Genomic DNA, 25,127 nt, shown 5'->3' on the forward strand with positions numbered 1-25,127 from the left:
AGGAAGAGAGAAACACTTGCATGCATTCACTGGAAGGATTTCTTCTGTCATTTATCACAGTTTCAGAGCAGGCGCGTTGAACACAAGCTTTATGGCCTCAGATAAGGCTGTGAGCGTTCAGGCACCTTCACCTAATTCAAACAGATGTTTTTCTTATGGTTAACAGACCCAGTTTACATTCAAGACACTGTTAAAATAGCGTTGCATAGTCACTATTTGCCCTACATTATAAAAAGCACTCTGAGTGGGTAATTTGGGCATGGGAATCACAACATGTATGCCACAGCACTAAAACTACTTCAGCAGCTCTCTGTATTCTCTGATGTGCATTCCTGCATTCTCCTGGGGATGGGAAAATTTCCTGGAGTAGTCTGTTCCATGGTCTCAATTATCTACTCGGTGGCAGACGGAGGACATTTAAACTGCGATGCAGCGTGTGCTTTTGTCTCAGCTAATTGTTGACCGTTGGGATGCGTGCTGCCGCCAGTGCAGAGATTTGCATCTGCTGCACCTGAAGGAGGCTGCCTCTGACCTTCAGAATAGATTTGTTTTTTGTTTTTGCAGCCGTACAGTTTTGTCGAGTGGGCTGACTTCCTTTGTGAGATGACAAAAGCGTTGTTCAGTCAAAACAAATGAGCCTGTCCTTCTCTTGCTAACGCCCCCCCTTTTCTCCCTTTGTTGTTATTTGCATTAGGAATCAGTCTGCTCATTCCTCCCGAGGCCATCCCCAGAGGAAAGATCTATGAGATTTATCTCACTGTTCAGAGGAAGGAAGATTTAAGGTGGGTCTCTTTAGCACTGTCTAACTGGCAGTCTTCCCTGAATGCTACAAGGCTGTTTGTTTTGATGCTCTGCTTTTCCATTAGGAAAAGCTTAAGCGTCTGTGCCAGTACCACAGAGGAGGGATGTAAATAAATAACATAGCCTTTTAACAGGATTTGCACTATTTAAGTTAAATGAATTGTTTGAAAAGCTCTGTTTATCTTGCCTGCTGCATTCCTCCTCTCAAGGCACAGTCATTGCAGCCCGCTGTGACAGTGTTATATTATTGCTCAGTCCTCACGTCTTGGCCCAGCTACTCAGTGAGTCCAGGAGACTTTAATTATTCTCTGTTACAGCTGTTAGATCATTTGCAGAGGTGACAGAATCATATCCTGCTTTGAAGACACCAGTAAATTCTCACTAATATCTCAATGAATATAGGCGCTTCAGCTCTGTTCGTTCACCTCTCCCTTGCGTAGGTTACCCCTGGCAGGCTGCCAGACCCTCCTGAGCCCCGTAGTGAGTTGTGGCCCTCCTGGGGTGGTCCTGAGTCGGCCAGTTATCCTCAGCATGGACCACTGCTTTGACGCATGCCTTGATAACTGGGCCGTCCGCCTCAAGAAGCAGAACTACGAGGGCGCTTGGGAGGTGAGACTGCATCATAACTCAAACACAAATCCCTTGCAGAGAGACAAAGTCAGTCGATGAATCTGTAAAGTATAACTGAACTTACTGAGTGCCTCTGTGTAAAAAGTACAAACTTTTACCGATCGTGGCTTGAAATACACACTGCACTGCACTCAGTGTTGTATATTGCAGGTAGATCTGGCCCAGCGCTCCTCCACAGGGTTTAAATTATATTGACCATCAGGTGTTTTCTCGTTGGGCTGGAACAAAAGCCTCAAAGCTCAGGCTCTCTCCAGCTCAAGGGTTGCTAGGCAACATGTTTCTCAAAACAGGATTTCTCTAAGCAAATTACTGATCCTCAAAGTACTCTTCTGAGTGCTCCTTGACCATTTTTGACTGCTGCTTCCAATTACATAGTTCCCTCCCCATTTTTCTAACCTTGAAATCTGAACGTAACCAGAACTGCTGGACTGCACCAGTATAGAGTTTGGAAGAACCATTCTTGTCCACACACACCTGCACACAAACAAATGCAGTTTGAGGCAGTATACCCATCTCAACAATCCAGAGTGGTTTGGAAAGGGTGCTGGTGAGCTTTAGAGGTTTAGTAGGTCTTCTTTCATGTTCGATATTCTGCATAAATTATTCAGCCTCCCCTGTGTGGCAGCGGTGGGGTGTCTGTGGGATGGATTGGCCTGTCTGAGGCAGAGGTTAGACCAGCACTTTTAATCATCAGCTGGACCAAATATAGCCCAACGGCCCAACTGCGTGGCCAGCACAGTAAAGAAGCGCCAGGTGGATGGGAGAATGAGGCTGAAAAGAACCACAGAGTGTGACAGACAGTGGAAGAAGAAAGAAAGGAGGGACAGATGGGAAGGGAGGGTAGACAAGCAGGTATTGCAGATTTGGTGGGGAAAAGAAAAATTGCAAGACAGGGTGACATAAAGACAGTGAAGATTGATATAAGACATGCAGAAGGAGAGATGAATGCTCAGTGGCGTAATTGAGCCGCCTCACTCTCGGTTTCACTTTGAACAAATATTAAGATGATGAAAAAGTGAGACTGCATTGTGGTTGCATTGCAAATGAATTGTGTCAATACTAATTCTATTGATGTAGATTGTGTCTGGTTGAATCGATCCTAGAGGGGCTCACTGAGCATTTGGCAGGCAGAAAGCTAGTCTTCAGCGTGATTGGCTAATGGGAAGAGTCAGTCAACTGGCATGATAGGATTTTAGAGAAAATGTTGTCACCTTGGGTCCATTTTGTCTTCATTGAATTAGCCAAGGGAGCAATGAAATTATCTCATGAAAAAAAAAGACATTCTGTACTGTGATGGAACGAGAGGTTTTAACAAGTCCTCATTAGGGATGCTGTTATGATACGAAACTTCAGCTTCAGGAAATTCAAGGTGTTGTTTCTCCAACATGTTTAAATCTGCCCCCCCCCCCCCCCCCCCCCCCCCATGGCAAATTCAATATCCACTTAATTCTTCCTCTGAGTGCTGTATTTTTTTATACGTTTTACAATCAGCTAATAATGTTGTTTTCAAGATAAGTTGGCAAGTTGTTCTCACCTTTTTGAACAAACATGGATGGAAATTCCGGAAATCTCAATAATCCAATAATCACTGCACCTCCATAGGTCTTTTATTTCTCCAGAACCATCTATTCTTGCCAGGAATCTATTCGAGTCTCCTTTCATGTCAATTGAGTACCTCGTTCATGCATTATTAAGTAAATTGATGGTGTTCTATAGGATATGTGTCTTTGTATGAGGGGAATGTGCGTCTTTATGTCAGTATGTAAACTGTACTGTGGTGAAAAGGAAATTTGAAACAAGAAAAAACTCCCCTTTTCCCTGATCTGAACTGTTACCAAGAAACGTACCTTTAAAGACCTTCAGGTTTGATGTCACACTGCAGGATGAATTAAGTTTGGGGTCTTTTGTACGACAGCACTTTCCAAACGAGCCCTTTACAAACACGCACCTGCACATACACACATCGAGCACAGAGGCAAACACATTACACTCCCCTCGAACATAAATTGGGTGCTTGACCTTCCATCCACACCTTGTGTTTTTCCTCCCCCCTCACCTCCTCCAGGACGTCCTTCTGATGGGTGAGGAGCTGGTGTCGGAGCCTTACTACTGCCAGCTCGAGGCAGAGACGTGCAGGCTGTTCTCAGAGCAGCTGGGTACATTCGCCCTGGTGGGAGAGTCCCTGCACATGGGCGCAGCCAAGCGCCTTAGACTCGTGCTCTTCTCAGACGCATACTGCTCGACTCTGGAATACAACATCAGGGTGTACTGCATGGACGACACACAGGACGTCTTCAAGGTAAGTTGTGGCAAAGGTAGCAGTGCCCGTTACTTTATCTGAAGCCTGAGATTGCAACGACTTGTTATGTTTATGCATTTGGCAGATGCTCTTATCATTAGAATAGAATAGAATAGAATAGAATAGAATAGAATAGAATAGAATAGAAAAATACTTACTTAAATACTTTAGTCATCCCCCAGAGGGGGGGATTCAGTCAAGTAGCTCAAAAAAAATATTTACAATGACATATTATTATAATAATAATGATAATATATATAAATAAATGAATAAATACATTTGAGAAAAACATGTCAGCAGTCACTGTTAAAAAGCCTTTTGGCTGTGGAGACAAATATGTCAATAAGCTACATAGAAGGAAAACCACTAGTCAGGCTCTGTCAGAGGTGACAGTGTAGAAATAGAGAGCAGGCATAGAGGGAAGTACAGAGAGAGAAAGTGCAGTAGTGGGTAGGGAAGTACAGGGCAAGTGCTAGGATAGGAGATGCTCTCTGAAGAGCTGGGTCTTCAAGAGTTTCTTGAAGATAGATAGAATGCTCTTGTAGAGGTCTTTACGTAGTTCCACGATGGTGGAACGACACTTGGGCATGGTGTAGGCACTGCTAGACGACAGTCCTTTGACGACCAGAGTGACCGACTCGTGACGTAAGCCTTTGCGAGAGCATTCAAGTAGATGGGAGCCGTTCCATTAAGCACTTTGTAAGCTAACATCAGTGACTTGAATTTGATGCGGGCGGCTAAGCCAGTGGAGCTCAATGAACAGAGGGGTGACATGTGCTCTTTTAGGCTGATTGAAGACTTGTCAAGTAAACATCAGCCCAGTAATAGGTTGACAATTATATGTAATAGCATTCTTTGTCATATTAGAAGTTTAGTGAGATCTGTACAGACATGTTGGAATTAAACATGACAATGGTAAAATGCCACAGTCCCGATTACACAATATGCAGCTCATGGGTGTGTGATAAGTGGAGTGCACGGGTCTCCCTCGACTGAAATAATACATGTTTGTGTTTGTTTTCTTTGCATGCCTCGAGATGTTTCATTACTTTCATGCCATCGGAGGTTCTGCTTGGCTGCCATAAGCCAAGAAGTTTCCCATCACTTTGTTCAGCAGCATATTTCACTTCCCTTTTTTTCCCCTCCACATGGACGGAGTATAATCAGGCACTAATGCCTTGGTCCCTCCCCCGAGAACTGCCTCTGAGTAGCCTGTTAAGATTTCATTTGCATGGTTAATTAGTAAATTAAAAGGAGAGTCTGTCCCAATCTTTTCCCAGCAACCCTCAGTGCTCCCTCTTGTGCTCTCCACACCTCTCTGTCTCTCTTTAAGCTGTTCCTCTTCCTCTGACACCACCCACAGCCACAAGTGCCACTTCCCACTGGAATCCACTTTTGCTGGCTGTAATGGCTGACATCCTCATGCAATAGTGTGCCACCAGCACAATCTATGGATGGCTGTGGGACTTTTACATTCCAGAAGATGATGATGAAATGAAAGCTGTGCACAGGTTCTGGGTGTTTAGTGAGGATTACAGAATCTATCTTTGTCTTTTTGTGGCACAGTTCTGCTTCTTACAGCTATTGTATGAAATTGCTGGCTGGCACGTTCTAATATAGAAATAAACATTAAATGTGGCACACCTGCAGTGCAGCAGTGTCACTGTTGCTGTGACCTTGTGCCTCCTGTGTTGGATGCAGGTAGGGTCCCGGTGCACAAAAGCTAGCTCTTCTTCTACCGTTCTCCATCTCTCTTAGGCAGGAAAAGGACATCTGAGCTTGTTTATCTCTGTACTTGTGCTGCCATACTCTGCGCCTCCCTCGACACTCTCAAGTCCATTAGCTCCGCATCTCTCACACAACCTGGTCTTGTGGTAAGCCACGGCTTCTCCAGGGCTTTGTAGTTTTTAGTGAGTGATTTAAAATGTGGCCATCACTGTTTAGTAATCACGACTCCACGCTGCTCTTGGTGCTATAATGGAGGGAGCAGTTCATTTAGCAAGTGCATTCACTACTTTGAGTGGAGATTAAACTTCCCTGGAGAGGTTGGGCCTTAATCACTAATCACTATCTTCAAAATACACCAGTTATGATTAGACTTTCACTATGGCTGCTATTAGACTTAAGTGTAGTATATAACTGTGGTGGAGTAGCAGGGGGTGGTTCAGTGGAGTGTCTGTGTTGATATACGGTAAACCTTCAACACGTATGAATTTAACTGCTCATGCAGCCTGCACTTTTGCACCTTGTGTTTGAGTCAAGAAGTCAAATTTCCATTATTTAAACAGGCTTTACATTTGATGGAGACAGAAAGAAAGCTGTTCAGAGGCAGGAGAACTGTAGAAACCAGAGAGGGGGCTGAGCTTTTCTCTCCGTCGCTGGCTGTCAATCTCCTATGACAAGCTTCCATCAGAGAGAATGACAGACACACAAACACACGCATGCATGCTGCGCTTGAGCATGCTGCACCATAGAATCTCTTATCTCCCTATTACAGCAGATTAGAACCAATGTTATTGTCTTTGATCCTAAGTGTACGGGAGCTCTGGGGAAACAGTGACATTTCCGTCTGATGCATGCCATATGTTAGTGGGGCTCTGTCGGGACCAATTAAGTTAATATTTAATGTGTGTCCCACTCTTGGTAGGCCCAGCCAAGGCTGGCACAGCAGCAGAGGAGACATAAACGCCATTTGGTAGCGCCCTTACTGTGCTCTTGGTTGTTCCCAGCAAGACCAGTGAGAGAGAATTACTGATGTTCTGCCATTTTACAACTATCTGAAACACCTGCAGTGAACCAAGCCTTTAACACCCATCACCAACAACTAATGAATTGGAAAGGTGCCAACAAAGGTGTCTTTTCTGACACCTTTGTTTTCAGATTTTTAGACTTCAGTGTGAAGGCTTAGGATGTGTTCTGCTGAACAAATGTCATATTTTAACAGTGGAACAATAATGAAAAATATCTGTGTTTATTGATAACTAAATGTTCCACCCATACACCTACATGTCTGTGTTTTGGGAAGCAAGTGTTGTTGTGAACACATGTAGAATGATTTAAAAACCACCCACAATCTGTCAGATTAATCTTTTAGAGGTGGAAATACAAGTCAGCTTTTGTGTAGGAGACTGTTTAGAGATCAAAATAAGCTCATAATACAACAGAGTTTGTAATTAAATTCTGGATGCTTTTTTTCTTCTATCTCTTTTTAACCATTAAATGGTATGGCCGTGGTCGGTCTACCTCTTTGGGACACTGTATTATCTCCTGATGTATTGGATGGATTTCCAAATTATGTCCTTTAAAATATATGAATAGCTGTTTGTACACACTTTTACTTAGTCCAGAACTTTATCAGCTAATTCCTTCAAAATTGTTAGTCCCAAGAGCTCCAGCTTTTCTGACTTCAGTTGTTTCCTTCAAGGTAAAAGTGGGCCTACAAACATGTACACCCCAACCCCCCACGAAGCAGCCATCATATGGATGTAGACTTTTCTTCCATCCTCTATCATTCTTAGGTGTAGGGATTAACATTTAACAGCCACAAATTTCCATCTCTGTTGTTGTGTTTAAAACATCATTATCTTTATGCAATACAGCTCATACATTTGACTCTTTGTCTCTTGATTGTAAAAATGTATGTCCCAGGGTTAAATGGATGTTTAATTAAATGTCTTGCTGGTTAAGTAACTCCTGCATTCTTTTGTACAGTGTTTGACCTCAAGAGGTGGTTATTATTTGCCTTTAAAAAGGCTCATAAACTGTTTATGTGCTCTCACTTTGACATTTTCGTGCTATCTCTAAAGTAGCCAGTTACATTTTAGCACAAACATCAGAGAAGGGAAAAGCGGCATGTGCGCACTGCAACACAAACTGCTTCTCTGATCTCTCCATCAGAAAAGTTACAAGTAAGAAATTCTAGAGGAAAAAAACAGAAGAGCACAGACTAGTAATTGGTGATATTAAGTTAAACAAGACAGTCAGCTTTATCACCGAGCCCAACTGAGAAATTGTTTCTATATTATATTTCTGTGTTCCTGTGTGCAGTGTTTCCTCCCATCCTGCTCTGTGATTTATCAGGCAGAATGTGCATCTTTTCCCTAGCAAACACAGTCCCCATTTATTACTGAGTAGACAAGTCCCTTCTATTTGTAGTTATTAATCAGAGTTGACTGTAGCGGGCACGGCCACTGGAGCTCAGACTGATAGACTCTCAGTCAGAGAGGAAAAGCCTGTCACATCCTGCTGACAAATACACAGATTTATGGAGCCCACATAGCCAGCCTACTCTCTATAAACAAATGCATTTGCCTGAAAAGAGCAGCACTGAAAATGGATCGTCCCAATGAATGCACATTTTTAAACACGAGGGCTCGACATTGGTAATAGTGGAGGGGTGAGTACAAGTTTATGAGGAGCCTCTATGTTTCAGACAGCATGTAGCTTGACTAATTACTGATCAAACGCTGCTCATAATCCCCATCAGGGCTAGTTAAGCTCATCAGTTTATTTTACACAAAGCCAGTACAACAGAAGACCTCAAGTAAGAACCTGATCTCGCTGTGAGGAAAAAGGCTGCCGCTTTGTAGCTGTCCAGCTCTTAATATTATAGGCCTCTGCTAATACTTTGATTTGTTTAGCTTGCGTTGCTTTTCTGATGGCAGGTTGTTTTTGTTGCGAGAGTGAGCTTGGTGCAGCCGCTAACCTCTTTCTGTCAGCACCAGCCTGAGGAGATTAGCTGTACGAGTGCGTCTTGTTTCCCAGTGGAGCCGGCCCCAGTCCGTCACATTCCCAACTCTGGTCCATGCCAAGAGGATGAGGGGATGGGTGAGGAGAGGCGAGAAAAGGGTGTTGAAGTCATAGAAAACTGTGGCTATGATTGCAGTAATCCTGTTATCTCTCCTGCTAAAGCTGGGCACTTTGGTGACCTGGAGACACAAATGTTAAGCTGCCTCTGTCTCTCTTCTTTCCTTCTCCTGCTCTTTTCACTCATCCCGCTTCATCCCGCTCTCTTTAGCCAGTTTCATCGAATGTCAGGGGGTGGTCTTGGCTCTGCCGGACTCTTAATTCAGTCTTCACACACACATACACCGCAGGCTATCTTGAATTCCTTCAGAACAAAAGGGGATTTTTTTTCCAGCACTACTTGAACTTCTTGACCATCTCATGCTTTTCAGTATCTCCATAGATGTACAGGTGCCTTAAGAGAATCAGCTTCTTTTTTTTTTTACGGAATGGAAACAAAACGTAGCTCTGAGATGATTAATATGTGGTTTGATAAACTAATTCAAAAGCTTGCATTGTTTTCCCCCAGAAAGCCTAAATAACATGGTCAAATTTAGCTTCTAATCTATTAGCTCATTCATGCTGTCATTTGTTAACAGGATAATGGGGCGTAAAGAGGGCCATTATTCTCTCAGTCTAGAACATATGCTGAAATCCTGTACAGAGACACACTCACAAACACGCTCACAATCACTCGACACACATAAACAACAGCAAGCGTCACAGTGTCATTTTTAAAGGACATATTCACACTTAAAAGGAGGAAGTGCGACAGTGCTCATATCGTGTTTGTTTCCTCTTTAAGCTTGGTGTCATTGTCGGGTAGCAGGAGTACCGTGTCCCAGACCTTGTTTGATTGTAATCCTTGAACCTGACAAACTGCTGGATAGGCCACTTAGTATTCATGGTAGCAGCTAGATGTTGATAATAAGATAATTGGCATTCTGAACTCTTTCTCTTCCAAGCAGACCTATAGATCTGTGTCTGTAGGTCAGGGACCTGATCAAAGTCCACCAGCCAATTTGCAATGCTAATCGCCTCCAACAAATAATTGTGCTTAAGAACTGTTTAAATGAACCTCTTTGGAAGCCCACATAATGTGCCTTTTGTACCCGTAAGAGGCATAATAGCAGGGGGCTTTTCTGTGGAGAATGCACTGCCCTCTGTTATTAACTCATTAGACCTCGGCGCTTTGATTCACAGCCGCTGTCCGACCTTCCCTCTCTGAGAAAGTGGGCTGGCTTATATCACAAGTCTCTAGTGTGGCAGTACAGTGTGCACTATATTCCAGTTGGCCTTATCCAATCTTTTAATTTTGCATTTTTAATGTAATTTGGCATTTAGGCAGAAAAAATAACAATGTTAATTCAGGAATTGAGGTGGATAATCACAAAATGTGTAATATTCATGTTAACAGAAAGTCTAGCATGAAGGAAATGTGGAAATTAGTAATGTGCTGAGGGAACGGGACAATTCAGTTTCTGAGCTGATCCAGAAAGAGCTCAGTCAGTCAAGGAGTGGGTATATCAAATAACGCAGGTAGAGATTCCAAATGATAATTAACAGCTTCCTTTTCATTACAATGGGATTCAGTTCAGCCCATTCCTGGGAAAAATTAAATCAGTATTGTGCACATAGAAATGACAGCTATTCTTCTCCTTAATTAGATATCCTTACTAAAATCATGCCATGGACAGCCATGCTGGCATGCAGCGCTCAACATATGGCCACTATCTATACGCATGTCTTGCGCTTGGTGCTGTTGTCTTTAAGATATGTCTCCTTGTCATCGTGCCACATTCTGCCTGCCTGTTTTTCCTTCTGCTCCCCTCTTGTTTCCCCTTCAGACAGATTCAAATAACATATCTTATTTCTGAGTTCTTTTCACACTACTAATTTCAAAGGTCTGTTTTCTCTGTTGTAATATGCTCGTCTGTTTGGAGTGTGTGGTGGCACTTGCGAGAGTTATCCAGAGAGCTGGAATTCTAAGGACTTGTGCAGCATCCAGGTCAAGGCAAATTGATAAATCAGAGGAAAATGTGGCGGATATTATCATCTCATTCCAGATGGTCATTTGGATGGCAACAAATGGTCTACTGAGCAAGTCCCACAGAGATTAAAATATTAAGCATGCATTTACAAATCTCTCCTGGCACAAAAACAAAAATGAAATTAAGGAGTTTCGCCATGCGAGAACAATGAGCAGTTGACTAATGGCTCGTTCAGTTACTTCATCACAGCCCAGGTAGCCAGTCAGCTGGGATGTGCTGCTGCATTTGTATTCAGATGCAGTTGCTGGAAGCTGCACACTCTGAGGCAGGGGACCAGCCTTGTGGGGACATAAAAGCTCTGTGGAGACAGGCCGGTCCAGTCCTTTGCAGCTGCATACAGGGAAGCTATATACTGGATCGTAAGATGTACTGCACCCCCGCCTCATGCTCATGCTGCTTGTGTGTGTGTGTGTCACTGTTTGTGTGAACAAGAAAGCCTTTGTGTGTGTGTCTGTTTGAGTCCAAATTTTGGATGTTCCTGCCGCTGGACTGTCCGTCTGGACTTTATATTTCTGCTTGTGTGTGAATAGACATTCTTGTTCCCCGTTATTCAGTTTTGTATAGCAGTAATGCCCGACTCGGTATGTCAACAGTTCTAGATCGTTTTGCATGTTTTTACTTACCTGTGACAGTAAATGTGCTTCTTTCTCCCTCTCCTCAGGAGGTGATGCAGATGGAGCGGCAGCTCGGCGGCCGGCTGATTGACGAGCCTCACGTTCTGCTTTTCAAAGACAGCTACCACAATCTGCGCCTGTCCATCCATGACATGCCCCAGGCGCACTGGAGGAGCAAGCTCCTCGCTGGCTACCAGGTGTGTTGGCTGGCCTTGGGGGGCTTCAGGTGCAAGGAGTCACACCAGATCAGAGCAGGAGCACAGACATGTAATACAAGTGCCTGGCTGGATCTGTCAAATTAGTGTATCAGCAGTTATTGGACCTTCTATTATGTATGTTTGAATTCTCCATTTGAAATCCGTCTTGTCAACAGTTATTTTAAATTGGCCATCTTGTGAAATTAAAGAATTGAGTACACGTGTAATCATTTAAGAGTTACTCAGGAGCAACTTATTATTGTTAATGAGAGTTCATGGTTTGCTAGGCTGTCTGGAAAGTTTTGTTAATTTTAGTCAGCCCTTCTTGGTCACTTTAAAGATTAGCACTAAGAAGCATTTACCTCATAAGTTTTAAGTCAAAGGAACCTTTTCGGTTGCATGTGTATAGACTGTGCATCTTTTTTAAGTGTGTGCTTGGAGCTGGGTTGCTCACCCAGAGGAACAAGCTGATTGATTATATTAGCTGGTGCTCTCTCAGAAGGAGCCCAGTTGAAATATAGAGCACCATGTGAACATCTGGAGCTATGCAACTTGAATTTTGGAACTTCTCCACCTCTATCCCACTCCCCATATGTGCGTGGTCAAAGGCACTGCAGCCCAGTGATGGTAACACAAGGGCTATTCAAAGAGAACTAGGAAATGTTCTGGCTGTAACTATGTAAGCATTGAGCACCAGGTCCCCAAAGAGAGCACACAGGCTGTGCCAAGCAAGCAGCGACAGCAACAATGCACCCAGAGCACAGGCTTATTTCTCTGGACTGTGCCTGTTCATTTGGAAGTGTTGTTTCCCTCTCAGTAGTGCAGTCAAAAAGGCCTTTAGTCTCCCTGGAGCCCCTTGAAGACATTTGTGAGTTTCAGCCGGCTCACTCTTTATTAGGTCTGCCTGGGTAACAGTGCCCCCATTTGGTTAGCAGTGTGTGCTGCAGCCCCACTTCACTCCTCAATCTGAGGTCTTTTTAGCGGTTGAACTCGGAGTGAAGTGGGGGGGGTTTGTGAGCCCTTTTATTGCTGCATTACCTCTGTACTTCTCTTGGGTTATTCAAATAAGTCGAATAAAGATAAAATTAGTAAATATACAGCAGCAGAGACAAAGACATTGAAATAGTCAGTACTGAGGAAATCCTACCCCACAGTTTTAAAGAAAAACAAAGCTAACAAAGGTAGATACCAGCCTCATGGCTGTTATGCATACAGGTGTTTGTCCTTTGTTCACATTCAAAGTAATGGTATGGTATAATGATGTTTCAGCATCATTTTTAGCTCTGCCTAGAAATGGTTCGTAAATACAGAAAAATAATTCAATTAAAAATGTAAAACAGATATGCTGTGTAATCTCTTAAAATCCCAAATTTGTTATCTTTTGTAAATATACTCATTCTTTTAACTCTCATTAGATATTCTATTTCTCAGTAACAGAACATTTATTCCATTTTGCTTACTTGAATGATGTCAGTCTGCTCCCTCAGATTTACTTAGCGATTTTCACCTGACGATGGAAGCTTATGTCGGCGTAATTAATGATAATCTCTGTACTCTAGGCAGGTGGTCCTGTTATGATGTGTTTCAGACACGCGGCTCTGACTGTGCTTCGGCAATGTTTCTTCTGCAGGAGATCCCGTTCTATCACATCTGGAACGGTTCCCAGCGGTACCTGCACTGCACGTTCACTTTGGAGCGGCTCAGCCTCAGCACCTGTGAGCTCACCTGCCAGCTGTGTGTGTGGCAGGTGGAGGGGGAGGGACAGAGCTTTGGCCTCGACTTCAACATTGCCAAGGTAACTCTCACTAAATAACCACTCACTTAGAACAACAAGCAAGTGATATATGCTGTCTGATCATTCATAAAAGACTTGCTTTTATTAGAGACTGAGAACAAAAAAACGTATTCTGTGCTTTATCGGTACTTCCTCCAGGACACTCGAGCAGTGGACTCTGAGTTTCTGTTAATGGACAGTAGCGCGACAGCACTGGCAGGACCCAGCGCCTTTCAGATCCCATACCTCATCAGGCAGAAGATCTGCAGCAGCCTGGATGCTCCTTGTCCCAACGGAGCTGATTGGAGAATGCTAGCACAAAGACTTAAGCTTGAGAGGTAAATACAGACTTTACAAGACCGTAATGCCTCATCTGATTGCAGATCTGATTATCACCGGAGCGTGTCGGAAAAGGCAGCTTAGATACTAAAGCTCTGAATAGCCCCAATTGTCCAAACTCTTAGTAAGAGGAGGCTGCAGCAGTCGATGTGCACTACTTGAAAACAGAACATGCAATCAGACTGTGTTTAGTTAGTGGGATTTCATATTTACATGTTTTTCTCTACATTTGTAAAACCCTTCGCTATCAATTAGTGTGAAGTGTTTCACCAAATTCGAGTATTTGTCCTTAAGGTAAACAAAGTAATGCCTTGGAGAACTAATCCTCTTTTGACTGGGCTAACATTATAGGATTAATGTGGACTTGATGGATACAGCTATCATTTCTGCAAGAAAACATGACCCCCATCTTCGTTTTTTTCCTCACAAACAGGTAAGCAGCTTAGAGTCTGCAGCTAAACTGCAACCTGCTACATCCTGCTTAACAGCTGTAATTGGAAAGGCTGCGAGCTAGCTGCCCATCAGCGGCGAAAAAAGATGGAATAGGTTTGGATCAGTGCCGACCTCAGACCAATTGGTTCTCTCAGTCACTGTACTTTATCACCAGAGTACCTGAGACAAAGTGGAGCCAGGCATTGATCCCTCATCCTCCAATTTAATTTCTACCTTGTAATGAAATCGAATAGTAACACATAATTTGTCCAATCAACTTTATTTATCCCAATTAATTACAAATTGAATTGATGCACTACAGGATTAATTAGCAATGTTTTGCTCAACATAATCAATTCTCATTTAGACCTCAGGAAGGAACAACTTCTCCGTTGTTAGATCTGTTCTGAACAACATGTTTTCCTGGAAAGGCGGCAGCTCCTTGGCATTCAGTCATGCTCTATTTCTGTGTTTGCTTCTGACTGCGTAAAAGCGTTAAGACCTAGCGGAACGAGACCAATCAATAAAACTTAAAATGCCAAGAACCTCTTATTTGAACTTTTTTTCTAAAGACTGTGCAAACAACTCTGTTTGAGCCTTACAAGATAAGCTGGTGTCTCACACAGTGAGGTGAATAACATGGCTGGCATGTCAGATGCCAGGCTAAGTCCCCCCCACTTTTTATTCCAATTTGAATTATGGCACGGGAAGGTTATTTTCAGACATTTTTTATGACCATCACTTGTCTTTGTTGTTCTGTCCTGCTGAGAGAGAGCTGTTTGTGCTATAAAATCATACTGCTTCAAAATGGCAGAGTGACAGTGCATTCTCAGGGCTGCGTGTACTGCCAAAGCAGTCACATGTTTATAGCCACCACAGAATGCTTCAGTAGGCAAACGGACAGTACGAGGAAATGACAGACCTTTCTTAAGGTGAACAGGATTTTATATTTTTTTGGGGGGGGGGTTGTGTGCTCCCTTCCCTCCAAAACACTCACACAGCACAATCTCTCTTTGTGCCAAAGGTGTACGCTGTTCTGTTTTTTAATGCCATGTGTGCTTTACAGAGCATTTGAGGCCCTAGACATTTGAAGAACAGAAAAAGGCCATTAAATCAAACATGCATCTTCAGGTACTGTGGGGATCAGCTCCCACTCAACATCAAATATACAGCCGGCTGGGGCCACTGCTTTGTTGTCATTGATTGGGTTTGATCGTGAAGGTGGTGCTCCTAAAATGGAAAAGGTCACATCCGGCCTAACTGTGAAAGTCCATATAGGATTTACTATATGGGATTTAGGGCCAATTTCAACATCAAATAAAGAGGAATGAGGGTTATGGAGTTGATCTTCAAATGAAAATTGCAAGCCATTTTCTATTTGATGGCAGCTTCAAGAGCTAGGCCGTGTTGTTATAACTTTTATCATTTTTTTACTTTAACACAGCAAATCGGGGTGTAGCAATATAACACACCATAAAGCCCGACCGTGACAGAGTTACTAGAAGCAGCAGGACAATAAAAAGAGCAACTGAAAAGCTTTTCCGGATTCTCTTCTGCTGGAGAGAAAATGAGAGATGGTCCTGTCTGTGTGCACGTCACCTGATCCCTCATTATCCTCGCACTCTAATTTTTGCGTTGTCCTCTCTCCTTCACTCTGCAGACACATGAGTTTCTTTGCATCCAAAGCGAGCCCAACCTCTGTGATCCTGGACCTGTGGGAGGCACAACATTTCCACACTGGCAACATCAACCAGCTGGCCACGGTCATGGCTGACATTGGCAAACAGGAAGCCATGATATTCCTGGTCTCAGATGGCGAGTGCTAACCCAGAAAAAGGGGAGAGACTGGTGCAAAGTAGAAGTTCACAACACAATAAGCATCTTAACAACAACAGCAGCAGGAATTGAAATGCAGAGCTATCCCAATGTCTCGCTTCTTCACTTTAAAAGATGGTTTATAACGGATTGAGTTTCTTTATCCTACCAGAGCTAAAATCATTGACAAACCTAATTTGGAAGAGTTTAGGCGTGTGTGTGTGTGTGTGTGTGTGTGTGTGTCAGATAAGTCTTAATTTCATATCAAAGATTTGAAGATGAATCAGTCCACACCTGCTTTAAACTAACCTCACACCTTTTGGCTGGTCATATAGGAGCTATATGCAAATGTAACACTGACTAATGGAAAACTACATGTCAATATTGCAAATTCATGAAATTGTTTTTGTAATTGAATTAAGAAAATCTGAATTACATGTAAGAAATGAAACTAAAGGTGCCAGTCATAGAAAAGGCGTCGTGCTGTATGCAATTGACGGGTTTTTACCATGACATTATCACAAGACACATTCTTATCACCGTGACAGGTTTGTCATACGTGTAAATGATCTGTTGAACACGAAGACGGCTTGTAGCACATCCTGTACCTGCGTGCAGGTTTCAAACAGATTATATGCGAGATCCCCAGAAACCCGTCTCGTCTGGCTAGCGCGTTTGTGTGTGTGTGTGTGTGCTTTTTAGTCCAGCCGGTATCACTACTGTGAATGTAACATCTTGACATCTTGATTCAGTGAGAAGCTTTGCAGCTTTTCCTGCTTCTAAATCAATATATGTGAGGTTTGGGCTCTCTGAACCTTTCTTTTCTGAAGAGAAGAGGGAGTAATACTGTTCTTTCACTAAAGTCATATTTCAGAGGCCATTTCTATTTATAGACCCTGATTTTGATCCATCAGCTTTATTTCACGTGTTACAGTATATTACCCCAGTCTTTCATTGTGGTGTTTTTCTGTTTCAGATTTCACAGCTAATTAAGGAGCCACAGCCCCGCAAGGCTCTCCAGCCACAAATATGTGAGCTCTGAATGTCGTCAGAACTCATTTCTAAAATGACATTTTCCCCTTGATTACATTAATGCTTCAGTATAGGAAGGTAGCCAAAAGGGTTATTATAACATGAATAATTTAAAGCACTTTGCCACAGAAAATCTGACGACAAATTCTTCAAAATCTTCACAAGATTAGTCATGTTGAAACAGTAATTGTGCAGCTTTGTTTATATTATTCATAAAGCAGCGTTGGTGGGAATTCAATATTTGCTGTGTGGCAAACAGTATTTCCACATCAGAGAGAGGCCCGTATCTCAGATTAAAACTGAGAGTGGCTTATTGATATTGTCGCTCCTCTGCAACTGAAAAAGTTTTTTTGTTCTTTTTCTCACCAAAATGACAAATGTTATCCAGCTAATTCAAGCAAGGATCCATAAACCGCAAGCACACACTTGGTCATTATATTTCTCTGCATTACATTATGGAACACAGTACTTTCTTAGTAATGGATTTATCTTACCGGGCAACATAAATACAGTTCAAGTCCACAGGTTTGGCAATGTACTTCGGAAAGGTGTGAGCAATCCCAAACTAGCCATAGTTCTGTCTGCCTCAGGGTTGCATGTGAAGTTGTCTGTTTAAAGCTGTAAAGAAAGCCCCTCTCATCGAATTAGCTCTCATTTAAACATCTGGGAAAGCCAATCCTACCATTTCTAGTGATTCCAACCTTTAAGATTAAGTGGAGCCTCATTTATGATTGTCAGATATTTGGAATGTACGTTCAGTTTTTCGCATAGAGGGAAAAAATGCCCTTTCAGAGTTTGAAAGTTTTTTTACATGGCATCTCAGAACTTGACTCATCAAACTTATTCCTCCCATCCTATTAGATATGCCTCCCCTTTATGAACACTGACACATCCATTTCTATTTTATATGGAGATGCCATGAGATGAATTGTTACCTTTTTAGAAATAGAAACACTTGGATTATTCCCTTATCAAATGAAATTATGATTCCCCCGAATCATCGCCACATGTAATATGTAAATACTTTTTCTATACCAGCCATGTGCTGTCACTTTGCATATTGTAAATCAGCAGAATTGGTAACCAAAGTTTTATGAACATTATTTGAGTCCACAACATCCTCTTATTGTATCCATTAAAACTTTGTTTCAGCACTGTTTTTAACTTGCCGCTAGCATAGAATGAGTCAGAGTTAATGTTTCGTCTAAACGGCGGGCATAAAGCCCCAATCATTAGTGTTTCTGCTTTTCTTTGCCTTTTGTCCTTTCGCAAGTTGATGCAGTTTGTTTGAGCAGTAATATGGGTCAATTTATTTTATCACTTTGTAAACAAATGTAAATTATATTTTAATATGAAGCCAAAAAAAGACACTTAACTGGCGCAGCATTTGTCAAGTCTAAACCGTGACGTGTTTGCCTATATACTGTTCTTTGGCGATCTAGCAGTGATTTGCAGTGTTAAGGGTTTAGAGGCTGTGTCACTGGACGTTTTCTCTACACATTTTGTTTGTCCTTAAGCTGCGTACATCTGCCGGATTACTTCTAGAACTCGAAGCATTTAAATGCAAAGGTGGCAGCAGTCACTAATGCTTAGTGAATCACTGCTGTGGGACTGTGTGAAGGCTAATCAGAGGAGGAGGACATCAGTTCTTGGACACTGACAAGCCAGTGTCGACACAGCATGTTTAGATGAGCCATGGCAGTTGTACAGTCAGACTGTATGTGAAATTTTATCACCCTTGTCATTGTCTTGGATGTGTTGCCTAAGCACATTTCAGTAATGTAATTCACCAGCCGCCAAGATGTTCAGCATCCATCTTCACATCCAACAGATCTGCAGTTACCGTGCGTGTGCGACGAATACGGTTCAAATCTGGGCCTGATGGTGCCGTTTAGACTCGTGTCAGTAACACACACACGCTTCAGTCAAAGTTTATACTGTAGGCTCACCCCTGTGTTAGGGGGGGAAAAAAGAAAAAAAGTTTCATCTCAGCACTGTACTCTCTGTCACTCATTACTATTCGGTGTCGAGGACGTGCGTGTTTGTGCGAATGTGCGTGAGTAAAACTGGATGTGTGCGTACCTCCTTGTCACGAACTGAACTGTTTTCTTTTTGAACTAAGAACAATAGACTTCTGTACTTGTGAATGGTTTTCTATTTAGTTCCTTGGTTCAATGTCCCTTGCCTTTCTGCAAGTCAAAAATGCTGTATTTATTACATGCCACAGCGCTTATGCAATTGTATAATCCTTTTATTGTTTTTGTTTTTTTTAAACCTTTTGTGTTCCTTATTGTCAGTGTAAATTGTTGTCAAAACTTTTGTGGCAATGGAAAAACTTCTGAGGGAGATTTTCCATACTTTTTGGACAATGATATGGATTTGTGGGTAGAATTTTGGAAATTCGTTTCTAAGTGCTTTCAAGTATTTACTTGGCCTTATGTATATATATCTATCTATGACATTTCAGAAAGGTATGTATAGTAATTCAATCCGAAATTGTTGTAAATAAATTATATATTGTTAAATCAAGGACTGGATTCTTTTCTTAAAATCCAATTGTTAACTTTAAAGGGGCGTATACAGAACATGTAAAGTCAGCATGTGTATTTGTTTAAAATTGTTTTAAGGTGAAATTTTTTGGGGAAATGCACATTTGTCTTGCCATGTGTTAAAGGAGCAATGAGTAGGAGTTAGTGACATCTAGTGGCAAATATGGAGATGGCAGCTCAAATGCCTTCCACCCCACTATCTCAGAACATTTATTTTTTTCATGTTTCGTCATGTGTTGAGGAGGAAATAAGCAACTTTAATGTCACCTGAAAGACAGTCTTCTTCATCAGCAATTTCTACTAAAATCCACACCAACGTCAATTCCGCGTTTTATATTGGCTTCTTCTCCACTTCATGTTCTTGCTCACTTAACTTTGTCGATTCGTGCGCTGGTGCCTGCTTTTGCATTACATAAGAGGCACGAACCTCCATTTCTCAATTCTGTACCCTGAGACTTTTTCATAAATGGCATCCATAACCACTTACTCCACGGTTGTCTTCTTTTCTCCTTCTGCTCAGTCTTCTTCGAGGTATCTTTTTATGGCCGACATTTAGCCGTTCTACCATGCAGAATGAGCCACGCTACAAAAACAAATGTTTCATTTTAAGGCGATAAAACCAGTTAATTTAGCAAAGCTATTAAATACAAATTGAAACCCCCCCTCTTGGATAGAACTTTATTTTTACACTGCAAATTTAAAGGAGTGGTGTGTAGGATTCAGTAACAATTCCTGGTGAATTTTTCAAGTTGTAACCAGCCAAATACCCAACATCCAACCACAGAAAAACTTGCTTTGTCGTCGCTTTCTGTAGAAACACGGCTGTGCAGCACAGTGGATTCTATACATTTCTACGCTAAGCACAGTTAGGAAAGTCATTCAACCATTGGAGCGTTTCTAAACGGTTTTATTTGAAACTTTCAGCAGCTATAAAACACTTACATGCCAGTTCTGAAGCAATATAAATACATAATCAACAATGGCCTGAAAGTACTCATCACAATATCGTTGTAACATGGAAAAATATCTTGAATCACTTTTGCTGACTTAAAAATGTCCAAAAATCTCATCTACTTAATCTCTTTACTGCAGGAATGTGAAACATTTAGAAAGTTCTCCATGAACCATTTCTGTGACTATTAAAATCAGATAAATTTAAGATTTCGACATGACTCAGAATTCCATATGTAGATCGCAGTTTGTGCTGCGATTTGCCAGAGCCAAAGTCAAATATACTGCACTCTGAGCTCTTGAGGATTTGGGTCTGTTCAAGCAGAAATGCAACTACTCCTTTTTTTGCCAGACTGGCTGCCATTAGATTAAAGGGCACAGTGGTAAGAGCCAATGAGTGGGTCAGGTTCCAGCATAGGGCCAGCACTTAATGCAGGAGTAGAGGCAGATCATTACTGCAATACGTGCGATTATTAGAAGCTCTATGACTCCTTGAACTTGGAAGATGTTACCTTAGACTTGAATGAGAATGATTTCTTTATCAACTACAATTAAATCTAGGCAAATTGAAGGTGACTTTGTATGCAGAAACTCAAAGAAAACATCCATAAGTTGGCGATGTTATGAAATAATTCCTTGATTATTTCCAGTTTTGTAAAACACTTTTTATATTACAGCCAGTGATATCTGAACTGACTTAACAGCCCAGTAAAGTGACAGCATGTGAGGCTAGCGTTAAGCCTTGAGCATAGAAACGAAGTCTGCAAAAAGAAAAAAAAAAAGACTGAGCTGAACTCTGTGTGTGGCTGGCAAAGAGGGGATGTAGAGTGTGTCAGAGGGTGGAAAAGGGTAAAGAGGAGGTGGAGGAAGAAGTGCTCCTTCCTCTGAAGATGTAGCTGGCTCTCTCACACTGGAGCAAAAGCGTGGCTTTTGCACAGAGGCTTATCCTTCTTTGAGTAGAACGTCTTACCCTCCAGGTTGATTTGGCAGAGCTTTAAAAGATGAAAGGAGACAGATTGAGAAACCAGGGCAAAGGAGATATCAGACTTAACCAATGTATGTGAATTTACACAGATTCCAACTGGACAGGGCAGACATTATCTAGTTGACCGGATTCACTTTCGGTTTTCCTCACAGAATGAGAGCGGTGGACAGATCGGACAGCTGGTGACGGGTTAAAAGACAGAGAGTGAAGGCGAAGTTTGAGGCTGAGACATGAAGGCAGATTGTTCAGGTCTCATTGTGCTGGGACAGACACAAGATACAGGGCAAAGAGATGCCACGAGAAGCCAAATCAATCAAAATGACTTACAGCACAGACAAAGCACGTGTCGTGCCAGCTGTAGCCCAAGGCCTCCAGAAAGCGATCGCCAGCATCAATCTTAAAGTCACAGCCGTGGCATTTGGTGCCAAACATCTTCTCATAGTCTGGAGAGCACACACACACACACACACACACAAAAAAGAAGAGACAAGATGTGAGTGAGAAATATGACAACATTCAAATCTAAAAGATGTTATCAACTTAAAGAGTGTCAATTGGTTCTATAACTTATCTTTTAGAAAAAAAACTGGAGCTTTCTGCTGCTGAAGATGAGGAATATGCCACCAAACAGCCACTCAAAGGATTGAATGGGGGTAATAACGATGGGGAAGCTGTGCTGATGCCAAACAGCGGCTCCTCTCGATAATGTGGCTGTTTGAGATATTTGTTCAGAAGTAGTGCCTTTCCATAGTGTAAGGGGTGGGGGGGGGATTAGGATGAGGGGAAATTGCTCCCGATACTTGACTGGATTTGCCAGTCTCTTTCATCACAAGGACTCTGGAGAAAGTGTCAGGTTATAATGCCGCTTCTCAGGAGTAAGTGGTTGAGAGCTGTACAATCCCTGCAAGTTGCTGAGGCAGCAGAATGTTTATCAGAGCTAAAGGCATTATTCAGAGTACGAGTACTCGGGGTTCTGGCTTTGCAAAGCAGCGGTACACGTCAGAGCCTCGGTATTGAGCAAGATGCACATTGTCCCTCTAAATCATTGATGGCATAATAGAGGCGCACACACCATTCATAAAACCCAACAGAGAGCAAACTGGAGTTAAATAGATTAGAGCAAATGAAAACATCACAGTTTATGATTGACTGTAGCCTGCAAAGCCAGGTTTACAACACAACCCCCTCAAAAGCAACAATTCCTCAAAAAATTGAAACAAAAAGGCTTGATAGAATGAAAAAAAATTTAAAACGCTACGTTGTGCTTAGTCACGACATCCATCACAAACGTAACGCTGTGTGTTGGGACGTAGCTTCTTCTCTATTCACCCATAGACTTGCAGCCGGTGCAGATCTATAATAAATGTGTAACACTCGGCCCATGCGTGAGGCTCTTACATGGCTTGAGATGTTCCCCATGTGGCACTGCAACTAATCAATCTGCACACTCCCCCCTCTGAGCACGCTTCTTCTTTCGCCACTGTGTCATATTTTCTGCTGAAGCGCCACTGTTAAATGCCGTTTAATTCCAAAACCGAGTTAAAGCCAAACTTTCTATTACAGCTTAAGTTTCTGTGGGGCTGTTGACACCACATGCCAAGTGATTACAGCCATTTCATTTCCCCCCCCAACAGCTTCTTTCAAAACCACGTAAGTATGACTCTTCATTGCCAGCAGAGAATTCTTCACCATGCTGATGCCCTCTTAACTTTCATGAAGCTCCAAGCTGAGACCCCCTCTGATAAAAATCAAGATTTAAATCTGTTTAACGTGTCCCGGTTATATTTTTAATATGCTGGAACACATAATGAGGATACCTCAAGAGACGAATAAGGACTCCACACTGTGCTTAGTAGCTGTTGGAATCAGACGGTCTGCGTTTCCTGTCAACTTGTAGGTGGAACCTGACATAACTGGCAATTTGAAGAAAGATTCACCTTGAGTCAAAGGGGCGATAAACAGCCGTAGAAAACCAAAGCGTGACACAAGAGCAGCAGATTGTCAGTGTGAAACAAACGCAGCCAAATCCAAGAGCGAAACTTTACTCAAAGCCATTCACCAGGTGAGGGCGAGCACCTGCAGCCAGGCGCTGCTAATTTGTGCATTCACTGGTGAAATGAGGCTGAGTTGTAGAGGAACATCTGAGCAGTTTTAAAGACATGAAAGGAGGATTTTCATAGAATGACACCGAGGTTCTTCAAATAATCATCACTTAGATTCCGAACATGTGATGGGAGAATCTGACAATTGGCAGTAAGTTTGGAAATGAATGTGAAATCAATAGAGGATCAATAGAGAAAGGATCTTTTTCTTTTTTAAAGTAGGATTATACCCATGAGTAGTCAGTGTAGTGTCGCAGTGGTTCTGCAAGTTAGGTTGCATAGTTTACAGTGATTGCATGACTGCAGTCTCTCACCTTTCTCACAGTAGGGTTCGCCCTCCTCCATGTAAAAGGCTTGGTTTCTGATGGGAGCCTTGCAGGCGGCACACTTGAAACATTGAACATGGTAGGTCATCTTCAGGGCATGCATGATTTCCTGATTGCAGAAAAAAAAAAAAAAAACAGGATTTTTATTTGACTACTCACAGAACACCAGCTGACACGGCAGTCTTATTCAGAAACAATATATTTGAAGTTTTAGAGAAAGACTTTGCTGGATATGAGAAGGACGCCCTCACCCCCGTGATCTTCTTTTTGCACTTGGCACAGTTGGGAGCGTATCGGTTATCGTGGCACTTTGTACAGTAGACGGAGCCCCTTTCCTCAAAGAACCCACCCTCCTCCAGCACAGCCTTGCACTGCGAGCATGTAAACTCTTCAGGATGCCAAGACCGCCCCAGTGCCACCAGGTACCGACCCCTGGAAAACAGACACATTGTTAGTTATTATTACAGAGTCGGTGTTGAAATCCGATACCCAACTGGGAACTTAGGAAAATGCAGGTGTGGAAAGCTCCAACAATGGCACACAGGAGCAGCACACTGACAGAAACTGGAGACATGTCTTCTTTTTTTTTTTTTTCTTGTTCTTTGCCAATTTGTGCCTTCTCGTTGCTGGCAACAGTGACCAGAATAAAAACCAAGGTTCCTCTTTATCAGTGAAATGACAGGATAATGCTTGTCCTCTGTGATAAAAGATGTCGCCAGACTGTGTGAATTATGCTGACGGACTTAATTTGCTGCAGACACACAATCTGTCGCTGTGCATATTAACCGTCTTAAAATATGAGTCATCTCTTAAATGGCTCTGAAAGGAGCAAACGCTGACATTACATTACTCTTGTAAAGAGAAATCATCGAACTGGTTGTGTCGACGCTGTCCGGCAGCCTCACCTGATGATTTTATTGCAGGCACCACATAAGGGGGTCCTCCCGCTGTCCTCGGGCGCCTGCTGCGCTGCCTGCAGGATGGAGCTGCGGTTCTGCATAGGTGTCGGCTGGACGGGCTGCTGGTGCTGGGTCACGACGGTGCTGGTTTTGTCTGGGCGATAGCGCGCAGCGAAGTTAGGGTCAGTGACCCACGGAGGTCTGCAGGACGGACCAGAGCTGCCTGCAGCTGCAGTCTTGGAGCCTGGGTCAGGAGGAGGGACAGTTCTACATTTTACATACAGCTTTGTATGTCACCTTGTTGTTGCCAGTGCACAGGTATTGACTGTTGAGAATAAGCATCTATTAGCACAACCTCTACTGGAAGCTGCTGGGCTTCGTTTTACGCATCAGCAGGAGCAGAAACTCACCATCTGGTTTATCTGCAGTTTGGGCCTTGGCAGGAGAGGGAGTTGGCTCAAGGCTGTGGGGAAAGGATGACTAATTAGAAAAGATACACACAACTCATACACTTCGGTAACCATAGTTACTTCTCAGAATGTCCCG

At 42.6% G+C, this 25,127-nt stretch overlaps 2 protein-coding genes across 8 annotated transcripts in view; one reads left to right on the forward strand and one right to left on the reverse strand.

The window, feature by feature from the left end:
• The window catches only part of unc5a (unc-5 netrin receptor A), a 126,099-nt gene extending 106,805 nt beyond the window's left edge, over window positions 1-19,294 (forward strand). For all 6 annotated transcript variants that reach the window (XM_072395976.1, XM_072395978.1, XM_072395979.1 and 3 more), the window contains 7 exons: window positions 695-782; window positions 1,242-1,410; window positions 3,497-3,730; window positions 11,228-11,377; window positions 13,008-13,172; window positions 13,311-13,489; window positions 15,583-19,294. In XM_072395976.1, the coding sequence (XP_072252077.1) occupies window positions 695-782; window positions 1,242-1,410; window positions 3,497-3,730; window positions 11,228-11,377; window positions 13,008-13,172; window positions 13,311-13,489; window positions 15,583-15,748 (1,151 nt within the window). In that variant the 3' untranslated portion in view covers window positions 15,749-19,294. The remainder of the gene's footprint in view (window positions 1-694; window positions 783-1,241; window positions 1,411-3,496; window positions 3,731-11,227; window positions 11,378-13,007; window positions 13,173-13,310; window positions 13,490-15,582) is intronic.
• Window positions 19,295-20,209: 915 nt separating this feature from the next.
• Window positions 20,210-25,127, reverse strand: part of pdlim7 (PDZ and LIM domain 7) — a 28,601-nt gene continuing 23,683 nt past the window's right edge. For both annotated transcript variants that reach the window (XM_072395982.1, XM_072395983.1), the window contains exons 6-11: window positions 24,992-25,044; window positions 24,588-24,825; window positions 23,934-24,114; window positions 23,671-23,791; window positions 21,582-21,697; window positions 20,210-21,261 (exon numbers count right to left, since the gene is read on the reverse strand). In XM_072395982.1, coding sequence (XP_072252083.1) covers window positions 21,175-21,261; window positions 21,582-21,697; window positions 23,671-23,791; window positions 23,934-24,114; window positions 24,588-24,825; window positions 24,992-25,044 — 796 coding nt within the window. In that variant the 3' untranslated portion in view covers window positions 20,210-21,174. The remainder of the gene's footprint in view (window positions 21,262-21,581; window positions 21,698-23,670; window positions 23,792-23,933; window positions 24,115-24,587; window positions 24,826-24,991; window positions 25,045-25,127) is intronic.

The sequence above is a fragment of the Leuresthes tenuis genome, unplaced genomic scaffold (genome assembly GCF_036924035.1).
Source record: "Leuresthes tenuis unplaced genomic scaffold, fLeuTen1.0.hap1 SCAF_11, whole genome shotgun sequence".
In the NCBI taxonomy this organism is placed as follows: domain Eukaryota; kingdom Metazoa; phylum Chordata; class Actinopteri; order Atheriniformes; family Atherinopsidae; genus Leuresthes; species Leuresthes tenuis.